The 19,488-nt window shown below is 39.0% G+C and overlaps 2 protein-coding genes across 2 annotated transcripts in view; both read right to left on the reverse strand.

Annotated features, from left to right (window-relative positions):
* Positions 1–321: 321 nt before the first annotated feature.
* Positions 322–19,488, reverse strand: part of LPCAT2 (lysophosphatidylcholine acyltransferase 2) — a 30,047-nt gene continuing 10,880 nt past the window's right edge. The window contains exons 6-14 of the mRNA XM_030955769.1: positions 18,960–19,018; positions 17,739–17,773; positions 15,732–15,786; positions 12,563–12,645; positions 11,907–12,032; positions 10,666–10,819; positions 4,035–4,133; positions 2,185–2,326; positions 322–1,914 (exon numbers count right to left, since the gene is read on the reverse strand). Coding sequence (XP_030811629.1) covers positions 1,703–1,914; positions 2,185–2,326; positions 4,035–4,133; positions 10,666–10,819; positions 11,907–12,032; positions 12,563–12,645; positions 15,732–15,786; positions 17,739–17,773; positions 18,960–19,018 — 965 coding nt within the window. The 3' untranslated portion in view covers positions 322–1,702. The remainder of the gene's footprint in view (positions 1,915–2,184; positions 2,327–4,034; positions 4,134–10,665; positions 10,820–11,906; positions 12,033–12,562; positions 12,646–15,731; positions 15,787–17,738; positions 17,774–18,959; positions 19,019–19,488) is intronic.
* Positions 8,125–9,259, reverse strand: CAPNS2 (calpain small subunit 2). The gene has a single exon (XM_030955770.1). It carries the CDS (start codon positions 9,142–9,144, stop codon positions 8,389–8,391), a length of 756 nt encoding a protein of 251 aa, XP_030811630.1. The 5' UTR covers positions 9,145–9,259; the 3' UTR covers positions 8,125–8,388.

Here is a 19,488-nt window from a genome sequence, read left to right on the forward strand (position 1 = left end):
ATCAAAAATGGCACTCACTCTCCATGGATTTGCACACCTTTATATCACAATCCCTCTGGTCAAGGTAGTCATAATCCCTCCTGTCAAGGTAGTCACCAGAAGTAAATCTTTGGAAGAGTATTGGTCCTGTCCTGCTCTTCCAGTCCTACCATAAAGCAAAGTGCCACCATACAAAGAACTGAAAATGCCAACTTCAGGCTGCACTGAGTTAACCAAGGTAAGACATCTTAAGCATGATTTCCTGGAAACTACCCCCAGCCCCTTATGGTAGACAAAGTACCCTTCCCCCTGTACTAAAAAGACTCAGCTATTCAAGTAAAGTCTTTTAAAAATATAGATTTATTTTAAGCACATGAATAAAGAGAGGCACAATTATAAACAGAGAAAGTAAAACATGGCAATGAACTTGTGGCCAGACTGCAAGCAACAACTTAGAGGCAGAGGTTCATATATGAAAACCTGCTGAAAGTTCGTTATTATTGGTACTAAACAGTCTAGGCTTTGCTCATCTCTGTTATAATTTGAAAATATCTTCTCATTTCATCCCTTCTAAGTTTTTATTGAGAAGTAGTTGCCTAAATAGTTATATATTTTAAATACTGCATAAAGTGCATTCAGATAAAGGATGGAAAAAGGTAAAGGCCCAATTTCCAGTGCACTAGAGAGGACGGAGGCAAAATATATTCAAATCATTGACTAGAAAGAGCTTGGTTTTGAACCAAGCCCCAAGAACACTGAGTAATGGCACAGTAATGCAAATATGGTTTCTAGGAGACAGCTTTAGATAGATCCTAAGTACCAGAACTATTGTTGGACAGCATATTTGCTTTTCGAGCTTTGCAGAACAAGGTCACCTTCCTCTGTTGATAATTGCTAGAATAAAAAAATATGCTGAAGTCTGAAACGCTCCTCCCAATGTGATCCTGAACAGTTGTTACTGTAAACAACATGGTATTTATTTTGAAATAGTCAATTAATTCTTAGGCCTTACTGTCTGCATTTTCCTCTAGACTATAAGCTGCTATCTTGGAATTCCAATTTGGTTTTTGTTATTAGAAGTGCAGCCATTTCCATCTGCCACCAGCCTTTAGGCCTAAAGTAGTTTTTGTTAACATCAGTGAACCAGCATGTCTTGTTCAGAAGCTTGGGCTTTCTGGTTCCTAAGTAGTTAAGGGCAATCTAAGGACAGCCAAAAAACAAAATTTTAAATTCTCAGCTTCCTGTTACTCATTTGTGTGTTTCAGAAACTTGAGAACAGCAAAGTGATATTGCAAATTATAACACTCTAGCATAATTTTTTTCCCTTAAGTTGTGTTGGGGATGTAGAGGAATTGAGCAGCACCAAAAAGACCACTTGTTTTGAGACAAGTGGACTTCTCAGTCTCCGTTCTGAGAGGTCACTGCAGTGCTGGAGCCTTGTACCCCTCTTAGCACATCGGTTGCTTTTGTGGAAGCATGAACTTGGAAGACACTGAACAACATTCCCAGTACTGTGATACTGACATTAAGGACTGGACAGAGGTTTTTCCCTTACAATCAAACAGGAATAACTCCTTCTGATATGAAAACAAACAAACAAACAAACAAAACCCCCAAACTTTTTTAAAGTTGTAACTTCCATCTCTACTTTACATCAGTTGTGCTTATGAACAGCTGGGGAAAAAAATCTGTAGAATTCAAGAGCTGAATTATTTAACTCTTCTCAGTCATCCTTTTTGTCAGAGGTAGTTGAGCTATCTTCACTGCCTTCTGGACAGACTTTATTTCTTGCAAGTGGTGTTGTTTCTGAGACCAGGGCTGGTGGCTCAGTGCTATGCTCCTCAAACATACCTAACTGGTGTCTCTGTAGATCTATATATGTAGTAAACAATGAAGCATATTCTGGATGCTTGAGTGCAAAGTTCTTGAACTCCTCTGAAAAACATTAAAAAACAGAGCTATTATAGTGCAGCAATAGAATCAAAGAAAATTTCAGTGCCTGCTTCTTTTACTGAAGCTGATCTCAAGTTAGTTCCATCTAAGAAAACACAGGAATATCACACAAAGTATCTAAGTCTGTGCTTCAACAGTTCTCCCCAGAAACAAAGTATGAGAACCATCAGGGACTTGGAGGGAATTAAAAAAGGAAACCCTCTGTCAATATGACAATCAGAGAATTCTTTCTAACAAAAGGATGTAACTTACCATAGGAGAGCTTCCCAGTTTCATCTGCATCTATTTCTTTAAAGAGTGCAGAAACATCAAGCTCAGGCAGCCTCAGTGCTGACTGAATGATAGAAGCAAACTCATCTTCTGTTATAGTGCCATCCTCATCCATGTCAAAGAGCTGGAAGAGACAAAATGTGTAGAAATACTTTGGCATCACTTTGCTATGAACCCTCTGTGCACATTAGCCACTCATCGTGCCTTTCTAGCACTCAGCAGCTCTGTGAACAAAGCCTGGCATTTGAAGAGCCTGGAATAAGACTAAGCAGACACTTTGCAGAGCAATGTCCATGCTATAGCTAGGAATAGAACATTCTGCCCAAACAAACAAACAAACCTCACAGTGCTGGTTCACTGATAAAAAATATACAAATATATACCAGATAAATATACCAGATAAAACATAAACAAAGATGTATGTTTATTGTCACCATGAGCTATGCTAAGAGTCTACTGGATTCAGCCAGTCTATACTGGACCATCTTAGGTTTTAGTCTCCGTTTTTGTTAGGTTATAGCACATCTGCTGTCAGATTAAACTTGTTATCATAGTTTATGCTCTGACATCCCTGAATTTTAGTGTATGTGATTGACCACTCATTAAGGAATTAATTGTAATTAACAAGGAATTTTGGTTCCTGGAATGCAGGCAGTTGATGTACACTGATCATCCCATCCTGCCCAGTGCAGTGACAGTAACCATCTGCTATGAATCACCCCTGGAGAAATACAAGGGATGGATGGCTGTAATTCTTAAATACTTGCTACAGGCAAACTTTGCCATTGTGAAAGAAAAGACATTTAGTGGCACAGAAAACAAGTAGCAAAAGGGAGCCACAGTTCCATTTTAGACTGAAGCAGGCTTTTACCAGCTAAACAAGTTGTTTGGTGCTGAAACTGGAAATTAAAACAAATTACTGATTTATAATCAGCACACCTCTTAACATACTGAACAGTATAGTCTAGGAAACAACACAATGGAACAGCAACAATAGCTGCTAGGCTTGCTTCTTCATTGGAATCTGTACTGATAAAACACCTCCAAAAATTAACAAATCACCTTGAAAAGCTCTGCTGCTTATCTGAAAAGAAGCTAGCAGATATAATGGATTGCCAAAAAATCTCTGGTACTTCCCAAGTATGCATTAGTTCTAGAAAGCACCCAGTTTACAATGAACATGAGTGGTATCTCAATATGTTGCTCAATACAGTTCATAAAACCAGATTAATGGGTAAAACAACAGGATCTGTGTCAGAACTACTAAAAAAAGAGCCAAGGATTCACAACATGGGCATGGCTGGTCATGTATTGTCTGCACATACCTGAGATGTGAAAGGAGCTACTGCTCCTTTACTGCTTGTACTACCAGCGCACCAGAGGACAAGCCAGCAGCTCTGAGATGCAGCCCAGTTTACAATGTGCCAGTTCTGAACAGCCCTTGATTTTTTTTATTCCTCCTCTTTGTTAAAAACAATAACTCTAGTGAAGCCTGACCCACAAGAGGATATTACTCCATCTATTGTGACATTGAAGAATCACAGCAGAAAAAAAACCTCAGGCAAAAAAAACTAGAATTGCTGCTGAATCATTTTTGGAGTTAGCCTGCCAAGTTACATATTCATTAGTGCCTTTAGATGGCTTTTGAAACTCTTCTCTATGATGCCTGCAATTCTTCCCCTCCCTTTCACACTCTAAATGTCAATTGGTTTAAGAGAATTACTCACATTTGCATAACAGATTGAAGCTATAAACTTATGATTTGAAAGCTAACAGACTTACAGTCAGTGTTGATTTGTCAGGTTTGCAGATTTACACTAAATTGAACTTACCTCAAATGCCATCCGGATAGTCTCCTCTGTGTTGGCTGGGTTACAAAGGATAGACAAACCAATTACATACTCTCTGAAGTCAATGGTGCCATCTCCATTCTGTAACCCAAACATGCATGGCAGCAGTTAGAGTTAATACTGCAAATCACTTTAAAGCTCTTCTGTGAATCAAACACAACACATGCACTAAGACACTTTACAATACTCGAGGGTTTTTGTTCTTCCTGGGAAAAAACCTAAGAGCTCACTAAATCTGTAATACTAAGGCTGGAGTAGCAATATACACATTTTCAATAGCTACAAACTGGGCATGGATTTCTATTTTATGAACAAACAAAACACAAACAAAAAAGATTTAAAGGCTCTAAGAATAACTGGAATCCATGTGTTTGAGGTAACTGTAGCAGCGCATGCAGCACTGGTACTTGCTGAAGTTCAGAGACCAATGCAAGACAAAGCAGAATCAACAGGCTAAGAGTGAGGATGTTGTTTTGAGTTTGAACCTTCAGCAATAAAATATATGTCAGTGAAAGGACAACTAAATCTACCTGGTTTATCTTAAGCTTTCCTATGAAGCCTGTGCACTGCCCCACATGCTATTTGGAAGCCAACGCACTGTCCTACCTTTTAAGCCAGAAAGGCAAGGAATTCATTGGAACAGCCTCTGTAATAATTCCAGTTTTGATCTGAACAAACATTTCAATGTGTTAACTACAAAGTTACATCAACAAAACATCTGAAGCATGCTTTGATGGGATTTGTGATTAATTCTGTGTAAGCTGCATTACATTTGCAGACAGGGAGAATGGCAGATATCTGATGAAATCTATGCTTATGTCAGTGGTGTTTCTGTCACCGCACTGGAAGTTTCTTGAGTGTTTTGGGAAACATCTGTCTGGGCAAAAGCCACCTGCAAAACTTACAGGGTGGGACACAGAGCAGGTAATGACAGCATAATAGAGACGACAAGTAGACAAGAAGACATTGTTTTGAATATTCACAATAAGGGCATTCATCAAAAATGTTTAAATGCAAACTGGAGTGTAAAGCAGAGTTCCCTTTGTGGATATTGTGTTTTGCATTTCAACAAGAAAAACATTTTCTCAAAAAGTGGAGTCCCTATGCATGAAAACAACACAAAACTTTTCCAGCCAAGTGAATGAGGGGTGATCAGCTGGGTAAATCTGCAGCAAAGAGCCAGACCAGGATTTTATTTCTGGCTCTCCTACCAACGTCTAATGTCCACTTGAGTGGACATTAATACCAACCTTAACGTTTCTGCTCCTGGTTTTCTGTTGCTGAACAGTGCAAAATGCCAGGGGAGATACTAAGGCTGCCCTGTAGTGTGCTTTGAAAATTTTGGGTGTTATGAAACAGGGATTTTAATAATTGAATTTAGATTTTGAGACAGTTCTTGATTGACAAAATATGTGTAATAATATAATGAAATCAGTATTACTAACCTGTCATCATCAAGCTATACATTTCACAGGATTTAAAACTTCTAAGATGTAATTTTATTTAGCGTTCAAAACCAATCAGGACTCTCTTGCATAGACAACTGCTATTTTCTTTATACTGATAGTGTAACCGATCTTTTTGATTGATCTTCTGATTGACTTTGAACATCTTGTACTTCAGAAACATGTGAATTTCAGGTAAACTTTTGAGCAAAGATATGAATAAGATATGAACTTTTAAGTTACTTTCATGGATGTCTAAGGGTTATAACTTTTGACAGTTTTTAATCATTAGAAAAGAACAATGCTGTCCCATACACGTTGTTTTATTTACAAATCTGTGCTCTCATTGGGTGCAGAGTTTGACTCTCAGTATTTTCTCCACATTGTAGTTCTCAGAGGTAACAGATGTAAATTTAAAGTGTAATATTACAAACATAAAGTCTTAAAACAACTGAAGCAACAGTGCAGATAATAACTGTTCAAAGTTCTGTAGAATATTATTTTTGGATAGTTCTGCAGACTGTATTCTTAACAAAGGGTTGTTTGATATGATTAGAATATTTTTAAAATTTATTTTCAAAGTTAAGAATATGTATCACAGTAAAAGAATTGGGAAGTAAACTTTAAAATAATTTAATTACAACAACTTCTGAAAGAAGTAACACATGGAAATATGACAAGAAAAAAGACAAAATAAAGGTTATATTATTTTCATTAGAGTGTGAAAACTCAGTAATCAAAACTGAGTGCAGTCTCATAGACAGAACTCCAGCCATTTTAGTAGGAAATAAAGTTACTATGCTTGCAAGATCATGTTGTGACTAGTTCTACTAAACTTTAGGATGCTGGCTAACTTCCAAATGCTCTGGCATTCTGGTTAAAGAGAAATGATGTGGTTGCTGCCTGGGAAAAGAAATGGAAGTTAAACTGAAAATACAGGAAAAGTTTATGTGCTTGTGTAACATCACTGCAAAAAGCACTTGTAATTGTCTTTCTGTGTATATCTAACTGTGCTTGCAGTCTATGTACCCAAGAATATTTTAAGGAAGCAATGTGTGAGCTAAGCTCTAGTTCTCTACATGGTAAAGTAGAACATCAGAATTTGGGTATTTGTAGTTATGCTACACAAAGGAATCAAAACATAATGTAACCTTAACAACTCTTGTTTTCTTTAAGCAAGCCAGCTTTCTGCTACTATTTTCCCTATAGCATGCTGTGGTAACTGGGGTTTTGTTGTTGGGTTTTTTAATATAATACAGTAAATCTTAGACTTCGGAAAACAAGAAAGTTGCACTGTCATAAGCATTCTCCATTTAGATTTGCACAGGGACTGCAAGCCAGATGCAGTATAAGGTACTACTGCATTAATACTTTTGAGGAGGATATCACACTTTACCTCCTGCTCACTTTTCTATTACTCAGAGGCCAAATGGCACTACATGGCACAATGATAACCGAGTGCTTTTCCACTGAAGAACTGGGAGGAGGCTGAATGCCATTAGGGAGGAACTGGCCTCTTTTCTCTGGGATAATATGAATATTTTTCTGTTTGCTATTAGACGAAGCGCAGGAGGAAAAAAGTCTGGGCACAAATGATAAGTTAGTTTCAAGTGAAAGGTTTCTGCAAGTATACCAGGGAGGATACCTCATCAATTTGAAACACACCTATTTGCCACGTGCAAGATTTAGAAATCAAAGCTATGGAAATTTACAGACCAAATCAAACCAATCCACAGTACCCCATTAACATGCAGATGGCCTGCAGGTATTGCTGTATTTCTCAATGAGTCACTGCTGTGTCCCTGGGGAAGGGCAGGGGCATGAGGACTCTCACATCTGGAGACTGCCTCTAGTGCCAGGCTGCCGATTTAACTCCTCTTTTCACATTCCAGCCAGCTCGCACACACCCAAGACAATTTTCGTTTAAAGCAGCAGAGCCTTGCCAAGAAATCTGCCTTGTGCAAGAGCTGTTTTGATCAACAATGTAATCCTTAATTCAAAGAAATGCACTTTTGACAGTTCATGTTATTCCTTTTATTTTTTTACTCAGAAGTTGACATCTTAGCCAGAACTGCATAACTACCTTGTGTGGGATGCTGCACTCTGATGAAATTTCACTCAGATAGCCAAAGGTTGACTTTGGCTCTCTCTCTGCTATGTGACTGCATAATTATTTCAAGTTTCTCTAAATATAAATATAGTATTTTAAGTTGTTTGCTTTATAACTATGTTTAGGTTTGAAGGAAAGAGAGAAAAGACTAGTTCATGGAACTGTAGGAAGGAGATCATTGCAGAAGTAGCCTCATGTAAGTCTTCAATTTTGTCCTGGCCACCAGATAGAACTGATAGTAAAACTGAGGTTTTGCTCCAGCAGCCAAGCATGAAAAAGCAGAAATAGAAAGGAAATTGAATGATTATGTAAGTTCACTGATCATTACAGTTATTGCAACTCTAATGTTGTTCCCCTCGTTAGAAATAACTGCACAAGACTCTACCAGTGACTGCCTTCAGGCAAACAGCCTTTATTCCAGCTTAGTGACTGCTGACAAATCAGAACAGCAACATCAACATCAACACCAAACTTAGGAGCTTTTTTACCTAATAGTTATACTAGTATACAAGCCACTTTACATGAAACAGTAACTAAGCTTTGATCTTTCCAATATAGTCCCTAACCTTAGAGTTTACAATTTTCTGAATTTATGCAACTGCCCAATGAACAACCTACAGAAAGCCCTCAGAAAAGCAGACTAGTGCATGCACAAGAGGAATCACTACACTTGAAGCTGAGCCATCTACTGCTGCATCTGCCTTAGAAAGACTAAAGGCAAAGACCACAGCAGTGTAGCAGACGAGTGTAGTGCTCCAGGTGTATCTTCTTTGCCACGCCTTCACGAATACATGGTCAGCTGCAGCCAGTCTTCAATGGTCACTCTGACGTGGCCACTTCCATCCTGGTCCAGGGACTTGAAGGCCCTGAACATGCTGTCCAGGCGCACCAGGCAGCTGATGAAGCTGTTGAAGTCCATGCTGCCGTCCTCGGCGGCATACCTGCGCACAATCACCTGGCACAGCTGCTCGTTCAGCTGGAACCCCGCAGCCCTCAAGGCGCTGGGCAGCTGGGCTCTCCCAACAGCGCCTGTCTGATCAGTGTCATACTGCTTGTACACACCTTGCCACTTCTTGACGTTGTTCCATAGGTACTTGAACTCCTCAAAGCCCAGCTTGCCGCTCGCGTCGCTGTCCATGACGGCGACCATGCTGCGGCAGGTGTCCAAGCTGAAGCCATCTGCCTTCAAGTCTTGGTGTCTGGAAAGGACTTTGTTCAGGATGTCCCTTAGCTCGGTGGCACACACTTCCATGTCATCTCCAGCCAGCTGGGCAAACAGGCGACGAAATTGTCTGATCTCATCACTCTCCTGAGCTTCCACATTTGTAAAATGATTGCGAGGAGGTGGAGGTGGCTCTGGGTTATACTGAGCTGCCGCTTCACTTATAAGGTTGACGAGACCTCCAACAAGTCCTCCAATATTCCCTGCACCTGCACCTCCTGTCAGGAGCCCTCCAAGGCCACGTACAAGGTTTCCTCCACGACTGCTACCACTTCCTCCACTTCCTCCACTCAGCAAAGCTTTAGCAAGGAACATCCTGAAGATTTTCTGAATGTGACTTACTCGGAGATCCAGTGTTCTGTAGTTCTCTGAAGCTGTTTTGTGTCTGACTTGGGCGTGGGTAAAACACAGCTTATCTGCATGCTTAGACTTCACCATGTCTGTGCATGTTTCTGGCTGCCAGTTACGTCTCACTAGTTTCTGTCAGGTGTAGATACGCCCCTATTTCTTTTCTTCTTTGCATTGTTATGTTTATGTGATTTGAGGAAGGAACCATTTTAGAGAGAAACATAATGAGGTTGAAACCCACAAAGCAGAAGTCTCAGAATGCTTGTGCTCATACCTGAAGCAATTTGAAACCAGCCCTGTTAGATGAGCGTGACTGTTCCTCAGTTGTGCTGATCTCTTTAAAGGTGAATGCAGCCTTGCACTTTGTTTTCACAATCTTTTGTTCCCTCAAAATTTTAGTGAACTGAGCATTACTTTGCTAGTTCTAGTCATTGATGTTGCACCATATAAAGAAAGTGAAAGGAGTATGATTGCCCTTAATTACTCTGGTTGCCACTGCACATTTCTGATGTAGGAACTGTGCTTCCGGACTCAGACTACATGCCTCAGGAGCCAATGGTCCAAGATGGGGAGGCAGGAATGACAAAAGCATGAGTACCTAGCTCTGCTAGAGCTTCAAGGCATTCAGCAGTTCAGGAAATATGTTTGATTCTTTCCTATTTTAGAGCTTGTAAAAACTTATGTGAAAAATCCCGAAACAGTTTTAATGAGCATATACCAGGGCCTCCCAAGGACAGGTGTACTGCTAAGGCTAACTGATCAGCAAGAGTGATGGTCAGCTGGGAAAGCTCTTATGGTAACAGAAAACCTCCAGTCCACAGGCACTTGCAGGACAACAGGCTGTGTGCACTGCAGCACAAGTGGAGGCCTAGAAGTAAGATTAATTCTATCTCTGGTCTAGTCACTGATACTTCTGGTATAGAGAGAAATGCAGCCATTTCTGTCATCCTCAGAGACAAGAGAAAACTGGAGAGATTAGCACTGGCTAGGGTGCTAAATGATCATGTTAACACACAACCCCCTTTAATGATGAGAGAAGCAAGAGGAGTCCCTGTACAGTCTAACAGCACCATTCACAAGCACAGCAGGAACACTCCAGTGTTCCAGTGAACACTCCAGTTAGCTTCACTCTGCCTTAAATGATCTAATTAATTACAACAGCTAACTAAGCTATCAAAATGTACATAAGATCAAAATCTGCAGTTGGCCAAGGAAAATATTCAGCTATTACCAGCATGAGGATTATTGTCTGATATTGGTGCAGCAACTTGATCCAAGGGATGGCTGCCATCTCACAAGGCAGAAAATAATGAATATTTTCTCCACTGAAACTTAGGAAAAAAACCATAAGAGTCACCTACCTTGCTTACAGAAACTGTTAACCAAGAGGCATTTACTAAGCTGGACATAATGAATCATAATAAATATAGTTTTGGTACGTGATGTCTAAAAAAATATTGTCAACAAGTCAGTTAACCAATTACTCACCCTGTCAAAAAGTAGAAACAGTTCTTTGAGGACATCTGATATAGGCAGCTTCAAGTACTCAGCAAACTCCTCAATTCCAATTCTTCCCCCTTTGGAAGCACTTGCAATAGCAGCAAAAGTATCCAGCTGCTCTCTGACATGATTCCATTTTAGGCTATGCAAACATGAGAGAGGGGAGATATTTCTATACAGCAGTTCTCGGACAGATGGAATTTTAGTAGGAGTTATTACAGTGTTCAAAGATGAAAAACTACCGAACAGGGCATGGGTGTACAGCATTTCTAATGCTGTACTTCAGACCAGATATTTTACTTTAAATCAGTAATTAAGGACTGCTCCCCTCTGGTTATTAATATTAAAAGCAGGCAGTTCTATGCTTGGGTACATCAGACTTCCACAGAATAACTTCCCAAACCTAGATTTGTCTGTCCAATTACTAGGCTGCTCCAGCAGAGAGCTTTTCATTATCATAAATTCAGGTTTAATAGTATTTTTCTGCATCATGCTCTAGGGTAAGTATTTCCTTGACAGAGGGAGCATAGAGGGCTCCATTAGCAAGCTCTCTACCCAAACAGCAGTATTGCTAGAGCCTCAGAACTGTCAGATCTCTGCAAAAAACACCACTGCACCTCAGTAAGAATAATTAGGATTGCCATGTAACTATTCCAGATAGAATTCTATAAATGGATATATAGCACTTAATAATCAGTCAAGATTTATTGGATACACTCAGATTTCACCACAGCCATGCCAGGTTATTTGATGGAGTATGGTTACATGGCTCAGTCCTCAAATTCCACTGTATCCAGACAGAAAAAACTGAGATAACTGGTGCCACATGGCTGCACAGTAAAACTAAGAACAGTAAGTTGAAGTTTCAGGCTGGAAAGAAGGCTTTTTACTTCCTGCCATAAGCTGTCAGTGCCTCACCACTAAAGCAATTTAAATTTCCACCAAGATTACCATTGAGGGCTTCAAATAGGTAATGCTCTGCTATTCTCACCCTTTGGTGAGAGCAATCTTTTCTCTGGCAATGCTGGCGACAAAAATTACTCAGGATTAGTCCTTACTGGGATTTTCCTCATCTCTGATTTCCTTGTAATTTATGTAAGCTGTATGCTTAAATACACTATGTTGCACATGGCCAAGTCTGTAGTCTGGTTATTTAACCTTTGGCAGATAGCCATCAACACCTGCAGCACTTCAGTAATTATGCCACCAAGCAATAAAACTTCCCTTACTTGAGTTTCTTGCTAATTTTGGTGAACTCCACCAGCCCAGCTTCCATGGGTAAAGTCAACTGTCCTGCTGAAATCATCAGTCTGCAATCTTCAAAAGTGTGATCAGTGACTGGCAAATTCAAAGCACTGAAGTAAAATTGAGGAAAAGCAAAATAAATTTCTTATATATGAAAGAAACTTATTGTAGGCAGTTTCCCTTCTCTGATATGCAAAACAAATGTTAATTCATTCTTGCATTGCTGCAAGTAGGACAAAGCAATATACACCATTTCATGCAACTGTGAAACCACACTGTGAAACTACGTTATGGCAGCACCATGAGCTTTTAAGATTTACAGTCTTGTAAATGCAGCCCAGTAATGCTGGAGAACAAACCACCACTCACTTCTCTTTGCCAAGCAAGGAGAGATCATTTTATTCCAGTTTTCTATGAATTGAACATACTATGTTCCAATATGTATCTTTTTTATGTTCCATGTAAAAACAATCAGGGTAATCTATATAGGATTTTGACACCTCTTAGTGAAAATCTAGAGCAATTCTTATGTATAGTACCTGGGACTTGACTAAATTATACTTTATAGTTGGGCTATATGTGGAATTGCTGTATATGAAAGAACAGTAATCAGAGGTTTTACTGATGATCAATTACTTACTTTGCCATGGTTTGTCGGACTCTGTTGGCAAAAAGAATTGGATCACTCTTTTCTTCCTCAGTAGGAACATAAACAGGCAGAAACTGAAAGGGATGAGTTATCCAATCAATTCAATAGTTACCACTTCATTAGGAACATGAGCAATTTCTTATTTTTGTTTTAAGTGCGGGGAGAACAGGAGAAAAACATCAGCCATGCAATGAAAGGACTGGGCACTAGAGGTCTCAGCCACCTCAGAAACTGCTCAGGCTCTTCTGCCCCTCCCACACAAATGAGATTTACTGCAAAACTCTCAAGGATTGGTAGAAGCTTCTTTAAGATGTACAATCAAGCCTCCAAAGAAGGAAAGTATAATAAATACATACTTAGAAGATTAAATGCTGTACTGGTAAGAATGTCAGCTTGAAATACTGAACATTTCAGAGATCCTTTTTAAGTGATATATATTAGACTAGTGTGTGTGAGAGTTTTAATGTTTTTAAATACACACTGCAGTCCCAACTCATACCTTTTATCTGTCAGCATGTGACTGATAAGTTTTCTGTACCCTGACAAACACATTAAGGAATCATAGTTCTGACTTGTAAGTAGCACACTAACTGATACAATTTTGGAACTCCAAGCAGAAGGTAGAAAATCCCAACAATCCCCTCTCCAACCACACCTAGGAAATACCCCAGTTATCTAAATGGAAACTTGTTTACTATTGAGGATTCAGGATTATTATGTAAGAACTTGGAAGCACCTTTTCACCAAAATAGCCTCTGGATGAACTATTATCTATTGTGGCACAAACCAGCACCTGTTTGCAAAGTGGTGTGTGTGGAGGAGTGCTTTGCTCTTCCTACTTCAGCCTACAGTGCTTGCTCACAGCTCTGTTTACTGTGCCTTTTCCCAGCTATGGTTATCATTTATCGGAGTTCTGCTGCTCTGCACCCTGCCCTTAATTCCTAGAATACAAAGATTCCAAAATAAAGTGTTGCTCATGGTTCATTGGAAGAAAGTTGTTAATTATGTGCCAGTGTGTTGCTTTAGTTATACTGCAGGTGCTGGTGATGCATTATTATAGTGCTAACTGTCCTATATAAACACAGTTTATCCTGAACAGACATTTAAAGTTTGTTTTTGAGGAATGCTTTCTCTTTATGATTAAAACCAGTGAGTTTATGGAATTGGTTATCTGTCAAATAACCATAAAAATTTTATTTTTATAATTAAAAGTTGCCTCCCCTGTAAGGAAAGGAGAGGTCCAGCTGTTGACAGGAATATTTGAGATTTCACTCCTTTTGTAAGCAGTTGCCAGCTTTGTTCAAGGTCTGGAATAGGTCCCTAGTTTTTACAACTCCCCTTCAGAAGTCACATAACTCTTAAACTGAGAAACCACAGGCACACAGCACACAGGAATCTCTGACATCCCTGGGTGAGATGAAGTCATAACTCTGGGTTTATCTACGCAAACACGGCCATGGCTTTGACAGTGGTCATGACTTCACTTGAGGCTGAGGTAAATTCCTAGCAGCTTAAACACCACCTTCATCCCCTTCCAAAAACCCCCTACAATTATTCATAAAACCTGTTTGCCAGTTGAGAATCAAGAATTTGGTTTCTTGACCTCCTGCAGTGGCTGCATGATCTCACAGCTCAGCTCATCTGCTGGAGAGTGGCAAGTACATCTTCCCAGCCAAATTCAGTCCTTTAAGAAAATTCTTCATAACTCTTTTCAGCAACAAAAATATTTCTCTGATCTGCTTATGACTTAAGTCTCTCTTCTTACAAAATTTGCCAATTGCTGCATTTTTTGCACCCTTAAAACTCCCTGCCAGGCTCAGTTTCATGTGCAATATCCCAGTGTGTTAGAGCAGGACTGGACATGGACACACAGCCCTGGAGCCCATCACTGCTCCTGCACAGCAGGTACAGGCACTCCAAGACTGGTGGGAGTGGGGAGGCTACTTGCACACAGGATGGAACAGCAACAGAAATGTCCATTTCTAAAAAGAGTAGCTGGAGTCCCTCCTTCCACAGGAAAATGTGTCCCTTCTCTTTTTAGAAACTGAAAGGCTTTTGCACTGACACCAAGAAATTAGTTTCATTTTGGGGACACATGCTGCTGTGAAAGCTGCAAATTTTTTCATGTTTCAGTTTCATCTCTTGGAACATGAGATTTATTTTTTTAAAAACAAGTTTGAGTTCTGTTCTGAAGTAGGGAAATTATGCTCTTCCTTCTATTGGAAGGGCTGCATTAATTGTTCCTTGTTCCCATGTATGTAAATCACATAGCTATGCCCTACTGAATAAAATTATTAGGAGAATTATCTCTTGATTACACCCGCTACAAATATGTGTCTAATTCCAGCACTATACAGTAACAAGATGCTCCCTTAAAATGAATTTCACTGTTGCACAACACAGATTAGATTGCCAATTGTTAGCATTAATAACACTGCTTGTATTCATAAAGCTTTGGACTCTGCTAAATTCTGTGTTTTGCAAATAAACAGCAAAATGTGTCATTTTCTCCCCTTCCTCAGGTTCCTAAACCAGCTTAGTCCACACTGACAATTCTTTGTGGTCTGGTAAGGAATGCATTTTGAAAGTTGCCTCCTTGGCAGGGAGCAGTTAGAGTGTGGGTGCTCACATGAAGAAGTGTGGATGTTGTTTCAGTTGTCATTCATCTGTCCCTGTGCTGTGCAGTGGATTTAATGATCAAGGGAACTGCTTCCTTATATGAGGCTCAACATAAGTACTTGAATGAGCTCTCAGCTGTAGAAATCTATGGGAGTCCAGTCTGGGGAGATGGTGAGGAAGAGAAGGTTACTTTAAAGGGATCAGAGAAATGGGGAGGTGGGAAAAAGAAGCTGTTACCTTTGAAAGAATATATGTTAATTCTTAGTTCTAATATCTGTAGAATTCATGTGGTGATACTTAACAGTGATTTTATAATGCTCTAAAAAAAAAAGGCAATTTCTGGTAGCTGTCTTAGAAACTCATCAGAATGATACATACATATGGACAACAAATCTACTACTTACTGTGATGTTTGCTCTTGTTTCTGAGACATTTGTTTATTGTTCAGTAAAAATAACTAATAATGTGAAGAATGCATTTATATTAAAGCAGAAATTCCCTGGTTGCTAAATCTTAATACAAAAATATTTCCAATTCTTACCTCAACTTCTATTCTTGTGAAGATCTGACACATTGTCATTATGCACAGCTCTTTACTGCAGGCAAAGAGGAAAAAAAAGAAATTTTACTTATTTAAAACAAAAGAATTTGCATGTCAGTAGATTAAACATTTTAAAGCACAAAAACCCAAAGCAAATATTAGGCAAGGTTTTTAAGTACCTTGCAGTGAAGTTTCCCAGAAGTAACTTTTCACATTTTTTCTAACAGGGCTTCTGTATATAGCTGCTGCTTGCTCACAGGGCAGGCAACTTATTGTCTGCTCTCATGCATGTTAACAATTCTGCACAGTTCTTTGGCCAGTAAAACATCTCCCTCTCTTTAAAGAGGTCCATGGACACTGGATTTTAAACTTTAAGAGCTTTGATTCTGAGAAGTTGTTTTATCTTTTATTCTCTCAGATGCAAAATAGGACCAGTAACTTCATTATGCAGAACTGGATTTGTTAGTATTTGCTAGTCACTTTTGAAATTACAGTAACATTTACACAGAAGTGTTAATGAAGTGCCAGTACGGTCAGGACCATCAGTGCTTTTTTAAAAAGTCACAAATTTTAGGATCAACAGATAAACTTGAGGGAGGAAGAAACTGCTAAAGAGAATAAGCATAGTCACTTCTGACTTGCTCTTTTCACTGTGATTTTTAAGCAGAAATGCACACTTGATCTTTACAGCAGGTATATTTTAATAGAAAACTTTCAAGCAGTCTTTCTCTGTTCTTGTTTTGGACAAAATAGAAAAGGGAAAAGGCAAGAGAACCTATGGGATCCTGTCTATCTTCTGCACAAGTCCACTCCTAATGCTTGATTTTCTAACACATAACATCAGGTATTCCTTCAAGGCACAAAAGTAAGAGATAAGCAGTAAGTGAAAGCAGGAGCTATGTCAGGAGGTTTCTGAGGAGACCAGTACTGTCCCATCTTGGCTACAACATCCAGGAAGTTTTACAACTTTTGCATGTTGTGATCTACAAGTTTGTGCAGGGAATATTCTTCTCCTGGTTCCAGTTAGTTTTGTTAAGAATCTATGGATTCTTCTTCATCCATCCCTTCTCTCCTCATGATTTTGCTAAGCAGTTCCTTTCACAAATTTTGATCTGAGCCTTCACCATCCAGCCACCAGGCTCAGAGCATTTCTCTACTCTGAGTGAAGGGGCAGCCTCCTCCCTCCAATGGGAATACCTCTGATTTAATTCTTTCTTTCCCTGCTCCTACTCCATCTAGCATAACTGAAGACACAGCTTTAGTTTAATCTTTCAGCAAAAACCCTCCATGGAGGAAATCTGTATTATGTACTGAATTTGCAATGTTCATTAGTCTCAGTAAGCTGATAAATATATCAGCAATAGCAGAAACAGGAAAAAATCTTGGGAAACTGAAATGGACGTTCTCATGTCTGTTGTCTAAGTGTGCAGATGTTAGGATTATATGTATAAAAAGTGTGTGTGTGTATATATATATATATGTATATATATATTTATAAAGATAGCTTAAAAGGTGCTTATGATCTGCTCCACTAGTCCAGATGTGTTTCACAATTAGCTGCCTTACAAATGTTAGTTAGTAAATCACGACTACTGTACCTAGATAGACTACATATTCCATATGAAAATGTGGTATATGGATTCTGAAAATGCACATTTTAATGAATGTTTGTAAAGTGAAAAGTATTTTTCAGACATATTTTCAGTGCAGTTGTGAAGGTTCTTTAATACTTTTCTTTCCTTTGTTTTAATTTAATGTGCGAAACAGGAGAAAATTAAAATAAAAAAGAGTGGTGGAACTGGAAATAATACTTTCCTTTGCTAACCCTTTCTCTAGCCATTCAGATATGAAATCTACTGCATGGCAGCATTATTCCTGATATTTCCCCCTCATAAAAACAGATCTAGAAGAACATGTGTCTTGGCTTAGTGGAATCTGTTTGGCAGACTGTTTAGCAACAGGGGAAAAATTTCTGTATGTAATCTTCAGCAGGATTAAGAAACTTACAATGAATAGCCCTGCCATGTCCAGGTCACAGTATCCTAAGGAAAAAATAAAACACAGAAATGAATGACAAAACCAGATGAAAGTTAGTGAGCAAGTAAGTTACAATTTAAAACAGGCACAAGTTTAGTAAAAGTGGATGACGTTTTTATAGGCCTATAGTGAAAATAAATAAAGGTGTTAAGGCAAATAGGATTCCCTGCCTTAAAAATTTAGAAATAAGCATAGCAGACTTCTATAAACAACTGGGAATAACATTTATAGTTAGTTAGATATTGTAAATCATTCACTTTGATCTAAACAACAGACGCAGGGAAAAGAAAAATGGGTAAGATTTTGTCAGTGGGCCTTACCAGTCCCTTTAGAGAGGCATTCTCATAAACATGTCTCATTTAGTTAACAACATTTCTGCATAATTTATCATACTTTTTCTTTGATATTTTGTTTTTATTTTTTCCCTTCTCTCTCTGTTTATTACTTCTTATACATTATTTTTACAGTGTGTACTGGCAGATCCTTAAATCTTATCAGTGAAATGCAATACCAATCCCCTTGAGTGATTCACTTTTGACATTTGTTTGTAAAAGGATTACACAAAGGAGTCTTTGCAACTAACAACAACAACCATATTTTTAATCCTAACAAAACATTAGGAAGTGAAAATTTGGTCTTTCCTGGATTTGTTGTATGACCAGGTAATTTTAAAAAAGTTGAAAAGGTCCCAGCCTTACAGGCAGAGTACAGTGGAGCTGGCACAAGGAATGGTGCCTGAAAAGAACATCTGCAAAGCTGCTCTCCTGAGGAGGAGTGTTGGATGTACTGCATGGCTCAGCTTTGCTTCTGTTCAGAAACTTTACAAGTCCTTTTGCAATAAGGCTATCTTGAGGTTAACCAGAAAATGATGACTAATAGGGAAGTTGTGTCCATTTTAGACTTCAAAGTACAGGCTCTGTGGCACTGCAGGAAGTTTCCAACTTCCGCCACAACACTTTCTTGTCTCCCCCTTTAGCTAAGAAGCCCAGCAGTAATTTTTCACAGTCAGAATAGCAACTACACCATGGTGACACTTGGGAAAGCCTGGCTGCTTAGCTTAGCTTTAGCAATGCTAAAGCTCAGGACAATATACTCTTCAGTGACAATGCAAAGTATTTATTGTAGGTACCACTTAAGTCAGGCTTTTGCCCTCTGTATTATTAGTTAGTAACAGAGGAGTGTTCTGCTCACCAGCTTGTTGGGGTATCGGAGTAACACAGGCTGGACAGGGACTCGTGGAATAAAGGCACCTGCAGCAAAAAATCAGAACTACTTGTTACAACTAAGCTTAATACAGCAATTGGGAACTTTAAGTGATTTATTTCAGACAACAGTACCTGGAAGGAGACATTTTTAAAACACAAGGAAAATGAAATGTGTTCTACTTCAGTTTTTAGTTTGTTGTTTGATTTGGGTTTTATGTGTATTGTAGCTTGGGTTTTTGGGTTTTTATTTGTTTTTAAATCAGCAGCACAACCAGCAAGATGTCGGGACAGAACAGGGTTTGGCTCCATCTCAAGGAGAAAGCTGCCTAAGATCCCTGGCTGTTCAAACTCATTTTCTGTGCATTATTTCCCCACTGATAGGCATTAATTTCAAAGGATGAGACGCTCACAAGGCTTCTGAGCATTTCCTGAATCACTCTGTGGTCTGATCATCACAAGTGATTTGGATCTGGCCACGGAGTAATGGTTTTTAACACTTCTACCCAAGACACTGT

The sequence above is a fragment of the Camarhynchus parvulus genome, chromosome 11 (assembly GCF_901933205.1).
Source record: "Camarhynchus parvulus chromosome 11, STF_HiC, whole genome shotgun sequence".
In the NCBI taxonomy this organism is placed as follows: domain Eukaryota; kingdom Metazoa; phylum Chordata; class Aves; order Passeriformes; family Thraupidae; genus Camarhynchus; species Camarhynchus parvulus.

What these genes read in the sequence shown, in the direction of transcription:
- CAPNS2 (XM_030955770.1), bottom strand. Translation starts at nt 9,144, where the DNA reads ATGTTCCTTGCTAAAGCTTTGCTGAGTGGAGGAAGTGGAGGAAGTGGT.